The sequence below is a fragment of the Erinaceus europaeus genome, chromosome 4 (genome assembly GCF_950295315.1).
Source record: "Erinaceus europaeus chromosome 4, mEriEur2.1, whole genome shotgun sequence".
NCBI lineage: Eukaryota > Metazoa > Chordata > Mammalia > Eulipotyphla > Erinaceidae > Erinaceus > Erinaceus europaeus.
The window spans coordinates 71,807,165-71,822,843 of NC_080165.1; the positions used below are offsets into that span (position 1 = coordinate 71,807,165).

Sequence of the window (15,679 nt, forward strand, 5' to 3'; positions counted from 1 at the left end):
TCTGGCAATAAATAAATGAATAATAAAGTTTTTCCAGAATGCTGGAAATTAACCACAGGCTTACAGTCATCTAGGAAGTATTTATCCAAGAAAAATGCAAAATCATGACAAGTCCAAAAAGCTTAATTACATCTTAACTTGCCCTACTCTCATCTTTCTCTCTACAGCTCCACAGTTGCCCTAATTGCAACAGCCTGCAATCACTATGCAAAACAGCAGTCCTGCATTCATGGATGGGGGACAAGGCAAGATTAGAACTCCTTCAAAACCTCATTCCTAGAGAATTCTCATTACTAGTCTGGTCTGGCAGTTCCTGGAATACCCCATTTGCAAGACTGTGCTTATCTGACCTGACTTGGCCCTCACCCTGTAGACCTCCCACTCCCTCCTATCCTTGCCCCAGCCCACCCAAGAGGTACTGATGGATCAATAATCTTCACAACTAGTTATTTAGTTATGCAGCTATCTGAGGCAAACTGGAACCAGCTAGAAACAAACCAAGAAGATTAAAATGAAAAGCTAGTTCTTGATATTTCTGTAGGACTGGATGAAGTGTCCAGGGATAGATTCAATTTTAGGTATTATTTGAAAGGCTCTGAGATCTTCCCTGCGACTAAACTTGGAAACAGGAAGTGAAAGTTAAGGCAGTATTGCCAATTGCCTGATGAAGTATATAATGCAGATCACAACACACAAAATGAATCTCACTGACAAAGATGGAAAACTTACTAGTGGGGCTAGGTGGTGGTACACCTAGTTGAGCCCACATATTACAATGCACAAGGGTCCGGGGTTTGAGACCCCAGTCCCCACTTGCAGGGGGATAGCCTGGCAAGTGGTGAAGCATGTTGCAGGTGTCTCTCTGTCTCTCTCCCTATCACCCCCTTCCCACTTGATTTCTGGCTTTCTATCAAATAAAGATGATACAAAAAAATTTTAAAGGATTACTAGTTTCTTGCAAGAAGAAATTTCTGTCCATAAATTAGTTGACCACTAAACTAACCAGAGACATAAATGTCCAAAAAAGATAAAGAATACAAATTTTATAGAAATGTAAAAAAAATTCACAAGAACAATAGGCAACAATAATTTTTAAAAAGTCCCTTGAGGAGTAAGGAGAATCTGATTTCTATAATTACCACGTTCTACTATTTAAAATATAAAATTCTTAATAAAATTGAAAAAATACAAGAAGAGATATAAAATAAGGCATGAAGCAAAAAGGTATAGTATAGTTACTAGTGTGAGAAGAGCAATCAATCGAAATTACTCTCCAGGGGGCTGGGTGATGGTGCACCTGGTTGAGCGCAGGTGTTATAGTGCACAAGGACCTGGTTTCAAGCTCCCGATCCCCACCTGCAGGGGAGAAGCTTCACAAGTGGTGAAGCAGTGTTACAGGTGTTTCTCTCTCCCTCTCTATCACCCCCTTCCCTCTCAATTTCTGGCTGTCTCTTAAATAAATAAATAAAAGATAATTAAAAAAAATTTTAAAAAAGAAACCACTCTTGAAAAAAATCCAAGTGCTAAATGTAATTAAAAGCAAACTGTTAGCTAGAAGGAATTATGTCACATGAATTAAGTCAGAAAAAGAAAGACAAGTATGGGATGATCCCACTCATAAACAGTCGTTGAGACAGAAGAACAGAAAGGGAAACACAAAGCAGTATTTGACTGAGTTTGGAGCACTGCACCAAAGTAAAAACTCTGGGTGGAGAGTGAGGATAGATCTTCAGCTCCACTATAGGGGGCTTGTGGGGGTGGGTAGGGACACAGACCTTTGGTGGTGGGAATGGTGTTAATATACACTCCTATGACAAAAAGAAAAGAAAAGAAAAAAAGAAAGTAAACTCTATATAATATTCAAAATATGTTGACAAAATTAAAGGACATATGTCTAAAAAACTAGATAGATATTACTTAGGAGAGGGGCCAGGTGGTGGCACACCCGGTTAAGTTCACACCTTATAGTGTGCAAGATTCCAGGTTCAAGCCCCTGGTCCCCACCTGTAGAGGAAAAGTTTCCTAAGTGGTCAAGCAGGGCTGCAGGTCTGTCTCTCTGTCTCTCTCTCCCTCTCTGTCTCCCCCTTCCCTCTCAATTTCTCTCTGTCTCTATCCAATAATAAATATGTAAAACAAAAAAATTTAAAAAAAGATATTACTGAGGAGAAAGAAATAATTAATGAAAAGGATTAGAAATAAGGAACAGGGAGGCTGGGGGCAGGGTGGTAGTTCACCAGGTTAAGCTCACATAGTGTGAGGCAGCCCTAAGGACCTGTGCAAGGATCCCCGTTTGAGTGCCCGACTCCACACCTGCAGGCGGTTTGCTTAGCAAGCAGTGAAGCAGGTCTGCAGGTGTCTTTCTCCCCCAGCCCCGTCTTCCCCTCCTCTCTCAATTTCTCTCTGAACTATCCAACAACAATGACAGCAATGACAACAATAATAATAACAACAACTGTTGTTAAAATTTGTAAAGGCTCTGGCCGGGCTGGCTTGCTTCGCGGTGGTGAACAGAGACGCGGAGACAACGGCTGGGCAGGGAAGCTGTATTTCTTTATTCAGGATCAACGATTCACAAACTAAGACAAACTAATCACCAAACAGAACTCTGCTGTCTCTTTGCGGCGGCGCAAGCACTCTCTCTCTTACTCTGAAAACCTGAAACTCTCGAACTCAGGAACTCAGGAACCCTCCAACTCTGGCACTCTCGAACTCAGGAACTCTGTCAGACTCCGGAACTCTCGAACTCTCGTACTGGAGAACCCTCTGAAAACTCTGGCACTCTCGAACTCAGGAACCCTCTCCCTTACTCTCGAACTCAGAAACTCTCGAACTCCAGAACTCAGGAACTCTGTCTCTCTGGCACTCTCTCTTACTCTGTAACTCTGAAACTCTCGAACTCCGGAACTCCCGAACTCTCGCACTCAGGAACCCTCTGAAACTCTGGCACACTGGAACTCTTACTCTGTAACCCACAACCTTGAGCCTTCCAAACTTTAACAACAAATGGCGCCCACGTGGACCTGACCTGCGCATCTCTCAGATAAGTAAAGACAATTTGGCTACCTATGCACGATGGCCTTCTCTTCTGTTTGTGAAGAGATCTCCAAAGGCCTCTGCTCTTTCTTCACGAGACTGTTTTGCTGTTTCTGGAACATTTATCTCTGGACCACTCTGTGGTTTCCACTCGCTCGGGCAAACTTAGAACAGCCAGCGGGAAGAGCCAGCGGGTGGGAGGCGAGGCACGGAGCTGCCGTTTCCACCTGGTTAAACAGCCAGCCAGCCGGCTGCGCCCAGACAACCCCGCGCACCGCGCCCGCAGCCCCGCAGCCCCGCAGCCCCACAGCCCCGCAGCCCGCAGGAGGCCGACGCCAGCACACAAAAGCCCCAGGAGCCCAATGCCAACATGCTGGAGCCCTATGCCAACACGCAGGAGCCCGAGGCCAGCCCACAGGAGCCGGCTCTCCACCGCGTGGCGCAGGGCACTGGACGCGTGCTCCCTCCACGCTGCTCGGCCACTGCGAACAGGGCAACAGACAAGGCAGGGCCATGGGGCAGGGCCGCGGCGGCCCATTATGGCCGCCACCCCTGGGCACCTAGGCCCACGCCTTCTGCAAAGCTGGCCTGCCTGCCCTCTTTCTATGAATTCTGGAACCATCCCAGGCCTCCCGGACCCCCGGCCTCCCTGCCGAAACTGGGCACACGAGATCTCCAGCCGCCGGTCCGGTCTGAAGGCAGACGAGCTCGAGTACGCAGAGATTTGTGCAGAGATCCCAACCTGCAATTCCTAGAAGTGGAGCTGCGCGGGAAGCCACCTCCGGATGGTGAACCCCCCCAACAACTAAGACAGTACAGATTTAAATTCGTGTTTAAAATGACATGTCTTCGTAACAAAGGTTTCTCTCCTTGTGTATTAATGACCATGTTTATGTGTATGTTTAAAGTTTGGTAAACAGTAGCTTTAAGGCTAAATTCTTACTAGTCAAAGTTAAATGAAAAAGGTTTTCAACGTAATTCTCATAAAGATAAAAATTAACTTACATTTAAAGTCTGAGGTAAAAATTAGTTAACAATCAATATATTTTAACTAAGTTGGTCTAAACAAAAGGTTAAATAGACTTGTTGATATGTAAAACACTACCTTCTCTATTAGAAATGGCAGATCGCACAATGGCTATGCTAATTATTCTCATGCCTGAGGTTTCCTCTCCGGCCCACACCTAGGGTGTGTCTCCATCTTGAATGGGTGTAACAAAAGGTTAAAAGACGTTGTTGATATGTAAAAGTCTCAAATTCCTTCTCTATTAGAAACGTTGGATCGTGCAGTAGATATGCTAATAACAAGTTTTGTTTCATAGTAAGTAAGTTGCAGCCAGCTGCCTGTGGGACCCTAGTCCGTTCCCCGCCCCCATGCAATTGCCCGTCGAGGCAAGTAGCCCCCCAGAGGCAAGAAATGTTTTTTTTTTCAGACATGGCCCCCTCAGGCCTTCCCTTGGCAACATGCTGGTTTTTGTTATATGTTTCTGTTCACCCCACACCCTTGATACTATAGTCATTTAGTTAAAAAGAAAAGGGGGAATTGTATGCTTTACATTGGCTTGTTCTAGCCTTCCCCCCGCCAAGAGAATTGGATCAGGCCTGCTAATTTCGCTGGCCCGCTTGGCCCCGCCCCAAAGGAACCCCAGGAGAGGGTTCCTGAGTTCGATAGTGCCAGAGTTGGAGAGTTCCTGAGTTCCTGAGTTCGAGAGTTTCAGGGTTTAAGAGTAAGAGAGAGTGCCAGAGAGAGAGAGTTCCTGGGTTCCTGAGTTCGGAGAGTTCTAGAGTTGGAGAGTTCCTGAGTTCGAGAGTAAGAGAGTGCTTGCGCCGCCACAAAGAGACAGCAGAGTTCTGTTTGGTGATTAGTTTGTCTTAGTTTGTGAATCGTTGTTCCTGAATAAAGAAATACAGCTTCCCTGCCCAGCCATTGTCTCCGCGTCTCTGTTACCAGCCTGTGAAGCTATCCCAGCCGGCAAGAGCCGTACGAAATTTTAACAACAAACAACGATAAACAACAAGGGCAACAAAAGGAAAAAAATAGCCTCTAGGAGCAATGGATTCCTAGTGCAGGCACCGAGGCACAGTGATAGCCCTGGAAGCAAAATAAATAAATAAATAAACAAAATAAATTAAGTTAAATTAAAAATTAAAAAAGAAATAAAGAATACATTTTTAAAAATCATAGATTAGCTTTTTGAAACAAAACTGATGATATACATTTGGCTTTTTATATGGAACTGACTGGATCTGTGATCAGATGGACCAAAGAAACACACACACACACACACAAAGACTTCCCTGGACAGACAAGCCACCAATGTGTCCTGGAGCTTCGATTCCCCAGAACCATGCCCCATTAGGGAAAGAGAAAGACAGGCTGGGAGTATGGATCAACCTGTCAATGCCCATGTTCATTGGGGAAGCAGTTACAGAAGCCAGACCTTCAACCTTAAGCATTCCACAATGACCTTGGGTCCATACTCCCAGAGGGTTAAAGAACAGGAAAGCTATCAAGGGAGGGGATGGGATATGGAGTTCTCGTGGTGGGAATTGTGTGGAGTTGTACCCCTTTTATCCTATGGTTTTGTCAAAAGTGTTTTCTTTTTATAAATAAAATGAAATAAAATAAATGTTTAACAATACTTACTATGATGGAAGTGTAAATTAAAACTATAAGGAAAAACCACCTCATAAAGATGAGAATGGCTTCCACCAAAAAGACTAAACAATAAATGCTGGTGAGTATATTTATTTATTTATTTATTATTTATTTTTGCCTCCAGGGTTATTGCTAGGGCTCAGTGCCAATACTGCTAGTCCAAGGCTCCTGGAAGTCTTGTCCCACCCCACCCCCCACCTTTTCATTCAATAGGACAGAAAGAAACTGAGAGGAGAGAGTCAGGCGGTAATGCAGGGGGTTAAGGACACGTGGCACAAAGAGCAAGAACCAGCCTAAGGATTCTGGTTCGAGCCCCCGGCTCCCCACCTGTAGGGGAGTCGCTTCACAGGTGGTGAAGTAGGTCTGTAGGTATCTATCTTTCACTCCCCCTTTCTGTCTTCTCCTCTCTCTACTTCTCTCTGTCCTATCCAACAAGGACAGCGTCAATAACAACAATAACTACAACAATGAAAGGCAACAAAAGGGAAAATAAATAAATAAATAAATAAATAGAAAAAAAAATAAATGAGAGGGGAGGGAGAGAAGGATAAGAGGCCTGCAGACCTGCTTCACCCTTTTGAAGAGTCTCTGCTGTAGAGGGGTGTGGGGAGTGGGTGCTGGAATTCTAGTCCTTGAGAGGTCTGTTGTTTTGGTTTGGTTTTGCCTCCTGGGCTATTCTTAGGGTTTGGTGCCAGCACCATGAATCCACTGATAGTGAAACTTTGGTGATGAATCTTACAAACATATATAGGTGTGATCTATACCTCTAAAATCTCATAATATTTTAAACTCATGTTAAAGCAGTAAAACCATATGAAGTATATATCATGAGTAAGTATAATTTACTCTAGGACTGTAAGAACAATTAATCATGACATAAAACAAGAAATTATACCAAATAAAAGCCAGACATAAAGGATTGATTATCTAACAGCAACTCCCCCCTGCCCCAAAAATGTAGTTTATAAGAAATTTGGGCAAAGTGCACTCAGTGGGCTTTGATAGTGGGTGCTAAGGCCAGAGAGATGCAGTGCTACAAAATCACTTAAGGGCATCTACAATAAAGAATGATGACCAAACACAAAGAAGATAATTAAAAAGTACATGAAGGAAAATAAAATAAAATAAAATAAACCTAACATATTGAGTTAGATTCTCTTCTATGTAATTTGATGTTCTTTATTTTTAAAATTGTTTTTATTAAGAAGTTAGTGATTTAAGATAGTTGTCACATGGATATAGTTGCTTATCTTTCTGTGGTAGGTGATGCACACTATCAACCTAAGTCCTCTTCCACCATCATGCACTGAGTCCCCAGCACTCTTTAATTGTAACCTTGATATGGGTACATGACTATTTTCCTTGTAACAGCCTCAAAATATCTGTGGTATCTTCTTATAGCATCTAAGTGCTTGGGGTGCTCCTACAACTCATGTTTGGTGGATCTGAATTGCTTATGTACAAATACGTTAAAAAAAAAACAACAAAACTTTGATGTTTCTATAAATTGTTTTAATTCCCTCAAAAGTTACTAAGGAAAATGAAAACAGGGGGCCAAGCGGTGGCACATTTGATTAAGCTCACACATTACAGTGTGCAAGGACCTGGGTTCAAGCCCCTGGTCCCCAACTGTAGGGGAGAGGCTTCATGAGTGGTGAAGCAAGGGTGCAGGTGTCTCTCTGTCTCTCCCTCTCTATCTCCTCTTCACCTTTCAATTTATGGCTGTCTCTGTCCACTAATACATTAATAAAATATTTTTTAAAAAAGAAAATAAAACAAAAACAGTCATATAGAGACATACAGGCACTACTATTTGAAAGAATGCTATTTCTGTTAAAAAAAAAAACTACAACAACCTGGGTTCTAGAAATAAATACAGAAAAGGAGTTTTTAATTTTTTATTATCTCTATTTATTCGATAGAGACTGTCAGAAATCAAGAGGGAAATGTGTACTAGAGAGGGAGAGAGACAGAGAGACATCTGTAGCCCTGCTTCACCACTCATAAAGCTTTCCCCCTGCAGGTGGGGACTGGGGGCTCAAACCCAGGTCTTTGTGCTCTGCAACATATACACTCAATGAGGTGCACCACCACCTACCTAGCCCCCAGGAGTGTCTTTTATTTTTTTAAAGAGAGGTTTTGTTTTCCTCCCTGAGAGCCTTTTAAGTTCAAAATGCAGCTCTGTAGAAATGTTGATTAGTGAATGTAGGTAGCATAATGACTATGCAAAGAGACTCTCATGCCTGAGGCTCCCAAGTCCCCCACCCCCCACACCAATAAACCAGAGCTGATCAGTGCTCTGGTAAAAGGAAAAAGGGAAGAAAGAAAGAAAGAAAGAAAGAAAGAGAGAGAGAGAGAGAGAGAGAGAGAGAGAGAAAGAAAGAAAGAAAGAAAGAAAGGGAAAGGGGGAGAAAGAGAGAGAGATTTTTATCAATGCAGCACATTTACTTTGCCTTTGGGGTCAGAAGCTAGTCACCCCATGCCTCCTTTTGCTTACTTCCTAAAGATCAGGAAATTGGAGGATTCTAAGTCAGGACAGACTCTAGTAAACAAATGGCAAAGAAGACTATATTACATCATGCTGAAGTGCACATTTCCATTAGCTTTTTATATGTGCAGAGGTGAGTAAAGGCAAATAATCTTCTCTGTATTCACTACTATATCACCAGAATCTAACATTTTTTGTATTCTTGATGCTCAATGATTCTAATAAGTGATATTTTGCACTTATAGACAGTATGATTGAGTCAAGTTCATCAAGCCAGTGTGCATTTTGGTCTAACTCAATAAGAAACAACAGAAAAAAAATCAAAATATTTTCAACACTAATGAAGGAATTCAACGATTTGTTAAATTACTTCCTTCCATGGAAGTCATTTATTCTTTTTATATCAAAATGTATAATTTGGTATAGTAAGTTGTTTTTTTTTTCCACAAATTTGGCTGGGAGTGAGAGACTGCTCATTGACATAGCACATATGCAGGGTCCTGGGTTCTTGCCTCAACACCTCTTTAATACTGTATATTAAAACTGAACTTGGAAGTGCTCCCCAGAAGGCTGTAAGAAGGACCAGGACTACTTGCCTTTTTGGTGAGTATAAAAATTGTTAGGCTAATCTACAGGCCTATGAGTTCCTCTGGGCTCCCAGCCCCTCCTTTGTAAGGTGGGAATGTTTATTTCTGCACTGCAGGCCTGGAAGGTTGTCATACTAACTACTTCATTGGCTAGGGACTTTCTAGATGCCAAGTTCTCTTTAAGATCCTAAATCCAGTTTCCAGTGACACAGCCAAACTCTCTCTAACCTGCATTCTTTGGAGAAGCTGCAGTGGCCTTCTTGTTAGGAGCCCTGAATGTGTGTGTGGAGGGGGTACTGAATAAAAGTATACTTAGGACTTCTATCTAGATTATGTTGGAGGTTGGGGATTCCTCCTGCTTGAAGCTGTTGGTATATTGTTCAAAGAAAGTAGTTAGTAGATTTTCAGACTTGGCACTATTGATATCTGGGCTAGATAATTCCTGGGGGGGGGGGCTGGCCTATGTATTATGGGATGTTTAGTATCATCCCTGATCTCTACCCTTGATGTCTACCCCTGATGACAGCAACACTCTATCCCTATGCATCTTCCCAGTCTCCAGATATTGTGAAATTTGGTAGAATAGGTATAAAATTGCCCACACACACACAAAAAAAAAAAAAGAAAGAAAGAAAGAGAAAAGAAAGGAAGAGAAAAAGAATAAAGGCTGAGTAGATAGCATGATAGTTAGGCCAAGGACTTCCATGGCTGAGGCTCTGCAGTCTAAGGTTCAATACCCAATACCACCATGAACTAGAGCTAAGCAGTGTTCTGGTCTCTCTGTTTTTCTCCCTGTATCTCTATCATTAAAATAAATAAGTAAATACATAAAAACCTTTTAAAAATATTAGGAACAAGAACACAACAAAATTTTTTTTTTAAATCATTAAAGTGTTCTAAGTTATGCTAAATGAACAAGTAGTTGAATGCTTCCCACTCCTGTTTGTTTCTGCTTTTGAAACAGGTCATGTGAGCTAAAGCATACAAGGAAGCAATATTTATCTGCAATTCTACCTCCCACCCCCAACCTCTAACAAACATTAATTACCAAAATAACTCCTTTGGTGGTTCATATCCCTATTCCATTTGTATTTATGGCCACACCACCATGACAATGCCCAACCTTGTCATACTCCATCAATACTGTTACATAACTTATAGAATATCTATTATTATCTATAAAGTCTGCAAAATCCAGAATGCCAAAAAACTGTGAACTTTCTGTGAGGAACACAGATATCTGAAGAAAAATATTCTCTGCATATATATAATTCTGTTTATCTGAGAAAGCCAGGAAAATCACAACCTCTCTAGTACTGATTTCAAGATTTAGAAAGAGGAGAGACTAAATGATCTTTAAAATTCTTGACAGTAGTCCGGGAGGTGGCACAATGGATAAAGCACTGGATTCTCAAGCATGAGGTCCTGAGTTCAATTCCCAGAAGCACATGTACCAGAGTGATACCTGGTTCTTTCTCTCTCTCCACCTATCTTTCTCATTAATAAATAAATTTTAAAGAATCTTAAAAAAAAATTTAAAAAGTCCTTGACAGCAATTAAACTCTAGCCTTATATCTGGTCAATTTACATTTTAAACATATAATGAATTGTGTTAAATTTCAGATTATCTTGAGTTTCTATAAAATAATGGGCATTTAGCTTTGCCCATGTCATGTGACATGGACAAATTCTTTAAAAATTTTTTTTATTATTTTTAAAAATATTTATTTATTTTCCCTTTTGTTGCCCTTGTTGTTTAACATTGTTGTGGTTATTATTGTTGTTATTGACATTGTTGTTGTTGGATAGGACAGAGAGAAATGGAGTGAGGAGGGGAAGACAGAGAGGGGGAGAGAAAGATAGACACCTGCAGACTTGCTTCACCACCTGTGAAGCGACTCCCCTGCAGATGGGGAGCCCGGGGCTCGAACAGGATCCTTAAGCGGGCCCTTGAGTTTTGCAACACGCGTGCTTAACCTGCTGCGCCACCGTGGGACTCCCTACAAATTCTTATATAAATCACCGATTTGCAACTTATTCAAACTTAGTACCTGGCGTGCCAAAGACAGAAGATATGCCTTCCATAATGGACTTGTGGATATTTGGATGAGAGAGAACAAATACAAGTGTCCAAAATGCAACCTATAAAAGAGAAACATGTCAAGCAACACAACCTTCTTTGAAAGTGAACAAAATCTATTTTGTATTAGCCATACACATTTAAAAGAATCAGGGAAATGTTTAAGTCAAAAGTGAAAGCAAGTTCAGTTGACAAAATAGCTCACATGAATAGTTCACTCCTTTACCAAGTGCACAAATCCGTTTTGAGCCCGGCCTCCATCACACTGAAGGAAGTCCTGGTGCTGTGGCTTCTTCCCCTCGCCCTGCTTCCCAACCCTCATCCTGCCTATCTGAAAAAGTCAGCGCAGAATGCTGAAACCCTAGAGATAACAAAAGAAATAAACAAAGGAAAACATCCAGCTTATTCCTAGCTATGACCATGGAATATCAGCTCACACCTACAGAGATACAGAAGTTACACAGGCTCTTGTGCTGAATATGAAATAGATATGGGCTTTAGGTCAGATTGATGGGGTTTACAGTAAATGGTATTTATATACATTTCTTGTATTTGGGAGCTACTTTCTGCCCTAAACCAGATTTCTACTCCTATTCTCATCTCTGACACCATCTCTCTGGACAGCACTTTTAGCCTACCTACATGTTAGCTATTGGGCTCAGGCAAAAATTCATGGGCCTTGGAATAAACCTAGGATATACTTCCTAGCTTCTACCAACATGGAGACCCCAAATCTCATCTGCTATATGTTTACCTTTAGCTTCCTAATTATTAAACAATTAATTCTGCTTTATATTTTACTGCTTTTCAACCACCAAATTGCAGATACTACCATGACACCAACCTGACTTCCCTGGGCAGATGACTCACCAATGTGTCCTGGAATCCCACCTCCCCAGAGCCCTACCCCACTAGGGAAAGAATGAAACAGGCAGGGGGTACGGATCAGATCGGCCTGACAATGACCATGTCTAGCAAGAAGTGATCAGAGAAGCCAGACCTCCCACCTTCTGCACCCCATAGAGAACTTTGGTCCACACTCCCAGAGAGATAAAGAATAGGGAATCTTCCAATGGAAGGGTTGGGAATATGGAACACTGGTGGTGGGAATTGTATGGAATTATACCACTTTTATCCCACAATCTTTATTATTAAATTATTAAATCACTATTATTAAATAAAATATTAAAAATAGTTTTCATTAAGCAAAGAAAACATACCTAAAATGCATAATTTAAATTATGGTCTATATATATATATATATATATGTATAACTGTCATAAATTGTAGCACATTAGCAAGTTACCTCTATATATTAAACTAAATTATTTTATATATTTCCCCACTGTGCCATTATAAAATAAAATCACACTATATATTTCAAAAACTAATTTTCCACTAATTCTAAGCACCATTTAATAATCCTGACACTCCCCTCTGTGGTCAAAAGTGGTATAGCAATTGTGTGAAAGGAAGTATTCAAATAAGCCAAATTCAATACTACTGTTTTCCCCTTTGTGACAATAAAGCTGATTGTTCAAAAACAAACATGGTGCTCTTCACAGAAAAAAAAAATAAATAATAGAAACCAGGTCATTGAAATATCTGGCATTATTCAAATTATGAAAGTTTTATCCTGTTGATCTTCTAGTTCATTTTTATAATAGAAAAACACGGGAAAATTTAGCTCTGTGATAGCACATAGATTTTCAGTAATAAATAAGAGGTATTGAGTATTATTAATTAGCATTTAAGAGTTCTAAGGATTTTAGTAAAATTGAGTAATACATGTTTTATGACAAATACAAGGAATTTGGATAAATCATAAATGGTTACAGAACAGTGTCAATTATTTTAATGTCTCTTTCCTTAAACTAATTTTCTAAAAAAGCTATCTTATTTTCATACTAAAAAGAAAATTATGTTTTTAAAAATGAAAGAAACGGGGTCGGGCTGTAGCGCAGTGGGTTAAGCGCGCATGGTGGAAGCGCAAGGACTGGCATAGGGATCCTGGTTCCAGCCCGGGCTCCCCACCTGCACTGGGTCGCTTCACAAGCGGTGAAGCAGGTGTGCAGGTGTCTGTCTTTCTCTTCCCCTCTCTGTCTTCCCCTCCTCTCTCAATTTCTCTCTGTCCTATCCAGCAACAACAACATCAATGGCAACAATAACAATAATGACAACAGCAAGGGCAAAAAAACGAAAATAAAAATAGCCTCCGGGAGCAGTGGATTCCTGGTGCAAGCACAAAGCCCAACAATAACCCTGGAGGCAAAAAAAAAAAAAAAAAGAAAAAAGAAAAAGAAAAGAAAAAAGTCTGTAAACTAGAGTTAAACAAGTTATAATAAAGTAAGCATGAGTCAACAGAGAAGATAAACAACTTTGAGATCTTTGTGCACTATATTTGAGGAAGAAATTTGAAAACTTCTCACCCCTGTGAGAATGTAATACATCAAAAATGACAGCAGGAACAAAGGTTGAAGAAGTTGTGGGGACAAAGAAACCCTCCTGTGCTGCTGGTAGGAATGTAAATTGGTCCAACCTCTGTGGAGAGCAGCCTGGAGAACCCTCACAAGGTTAAAGTTAGAAATAGACTGAATTTAATTCCCAGCAGCACATGAGTGATATCTGGTTCTTTTTCTCTTTCCTATCTTTTATTACAAATAAATAAAATCTTTCTATATACATCTCTATATATTCATATCTACATCTATATCTATCTATATATTCCCCAAACTACCAATTAGTTTTTCCAAAAACCAAGCCCATAGTGAAAGTTGTATTAAAAAAAAAAAAAAAGGCCTGCCTAGGGCACCGACTTTTTGAAGGAGCCACTACAGTACCTTTTAACTGATTTAGAAAGTAAAGAGGGGCTGGGTGGTGCCACACCTGGTTAAGCGCACATGTTACAATGTGCAAGGATGGAATCCTGGTCCCCACCTGTGGGGGAAAGTTTTGCAAGTGGTGAAGCAGTACTGCAGGTGTCTCTCTGTCTGTCTCCCTCTTGATCTCTCCCTTCCTTCTTAATTTCTGGCTGTCTCTATCAAATAAATAAGGATTAAAAAACAATAAAAAAGAAAGCAAAGAATTAATATGAGAAGGGACAAGGCAGGAAGCTTTGCTCTACTGTGTAATAGAAAAGATAAACTGAGTTATGTTCTTTCTCATCACACAGTAATCCATTCAAAACAATACTTAATATTGATGGAGTTTCTGTACCATATCAGTCAGTCTTCTCTCAATTATGAACACACACACATATATAGGATATAAGTCCTAGCCAGAGAACTTTCACAATTACATAGGTATCTGAGAGACAAACAGGAGGAAAAATAAAAAGAGCTAAATGGGTGATAAAGGCAATACAATGGGGGGGGGGCACAAAGAGTTTGAGGATAGGATGAGGTAAGAGATGTCATTCACTGCTTAAAGAACTTAGAAAGTGATTCAGACACTTCATCTCACCAGAAACAAAAATCAACTCCAAATGGATCAAGGACCTGGATGTTAGACCAGAAACTATCAAATACTTAAAGGAAAATATTGGTGGAACACTTTCCCACCTAAACCTCAAGGACATCTTTGGTGATACAAACCCAATTGTAAGAAAGACTAAAGCAGAAACAAATCAATGGGACTACATCAAATTGAAAAGCTTCTGCACAGCCAAAGAAACTATCACACAAATAAAGAGACCCCTCACAGAATGGGAGATCTTCACATGCCATACATCAGACAAGAGACTAATCACCAAAATATACAAAGAGCTCAGCAAACTTAGCAACAAAAAAGCAAATGACCCCATCCAAAAATGGACAGGGGATATAAACAGACCAGTCACTAAGAGGAGATCCAGAAGGCTAACAAACACATGAAAAAATGCTCCAGGTCACTCATTGCCGGAGAAATGCAAATAAAGACAACATTGAGATACCATCTCAACCCTCTGAGAGTGTCATACAACAAAAAAGACAGCAGCAACAAATGCTGGAGAGGACCCTTCTACACTGCTGGTGGGAATGTAAATTGGTCCAGCCTCTGTGGAGAGCAGTCTGGAGAACTCTCATAAGGCTAGACATGGACCTTCCATATGACCAAGTAATTCCTCTACTAGGGACATGCTCCAGGGACTCCATAACACCCAACCAAAAAGATATGTGTACACCTATGTTCATAGCAGCACAATTCATAATAGCTAAATTCTGGAAGCAGCCCAGGTGCCCAACAACAGATGAGTTCCTGAAAAAGCTGTATATATATATATATATATATATATATATATATATATATATATATATATATATTATGCAGTTATTAAGAACAATGAATCCACCTTCTCTGACCCATCTTGGATGGAGCTAGAAGGAATTATGTTAAGTGAGCTAAGTCAGAAAGATAAAAAGTATAGGATGATCCCACTCATAAACAGAAATTGAGAAAGAAGAACAGAAAGGGAAACTCAAAGCAGGATTTGACTAAATTTGGAGTAGAGCACCAAAGTAAAAACCCTCAGTTGAGGGTGAGGGTTGATGTTCGGCTTCATGGGGGGGGGGGGGGGCATGATGAGATGGGACACAGTCTTTTAGTGGTGGGAATGGTGTTTATGTATACTCCTATTAATTTGTAGCCATATAAATCACTATTTAATTAATATGAGGGAAAATTTGATTGAATGTCTCAAACTTTTTAATGCACAGACTATAGGCTAAGTCTTTGATATGCTGACTCTGAAGCTTAGACCAGGGAGAACAGAAGCAACCGGTGGCACAGCTATATACAAATAATGTCAATGGACATAAATTATGGTGATGTTGTGTATGATACAGCAAATCCTA

At 40.5% G+C, this 15,679-nt stretch overlaps 1 protein-coding gene across 1 annotated transcript in view; it reads right to left on the minus strand.

The window, feature by feature from the left end:
- LOC103119449 (24-hydroxycholesterol 7-alpha-hydroxylase) overlaps positions 1 to 15,679 on the minus strand; it is a 116,403-nt gene that overhangs the window by 78,978 nt on the left and 21,746 nt on the right. The window contains exon 8 of the mRNA XM_060189920.1: positions 10,819 to 10,909. Within this exon, the coding sequence (XP_060045903.1) occupies positions 10,819 to 10,909 (91 nt within the window). The remainder of the gene's footprint in view (positions 1 to 10,818; positions 10,910 to 15,679) is intronic.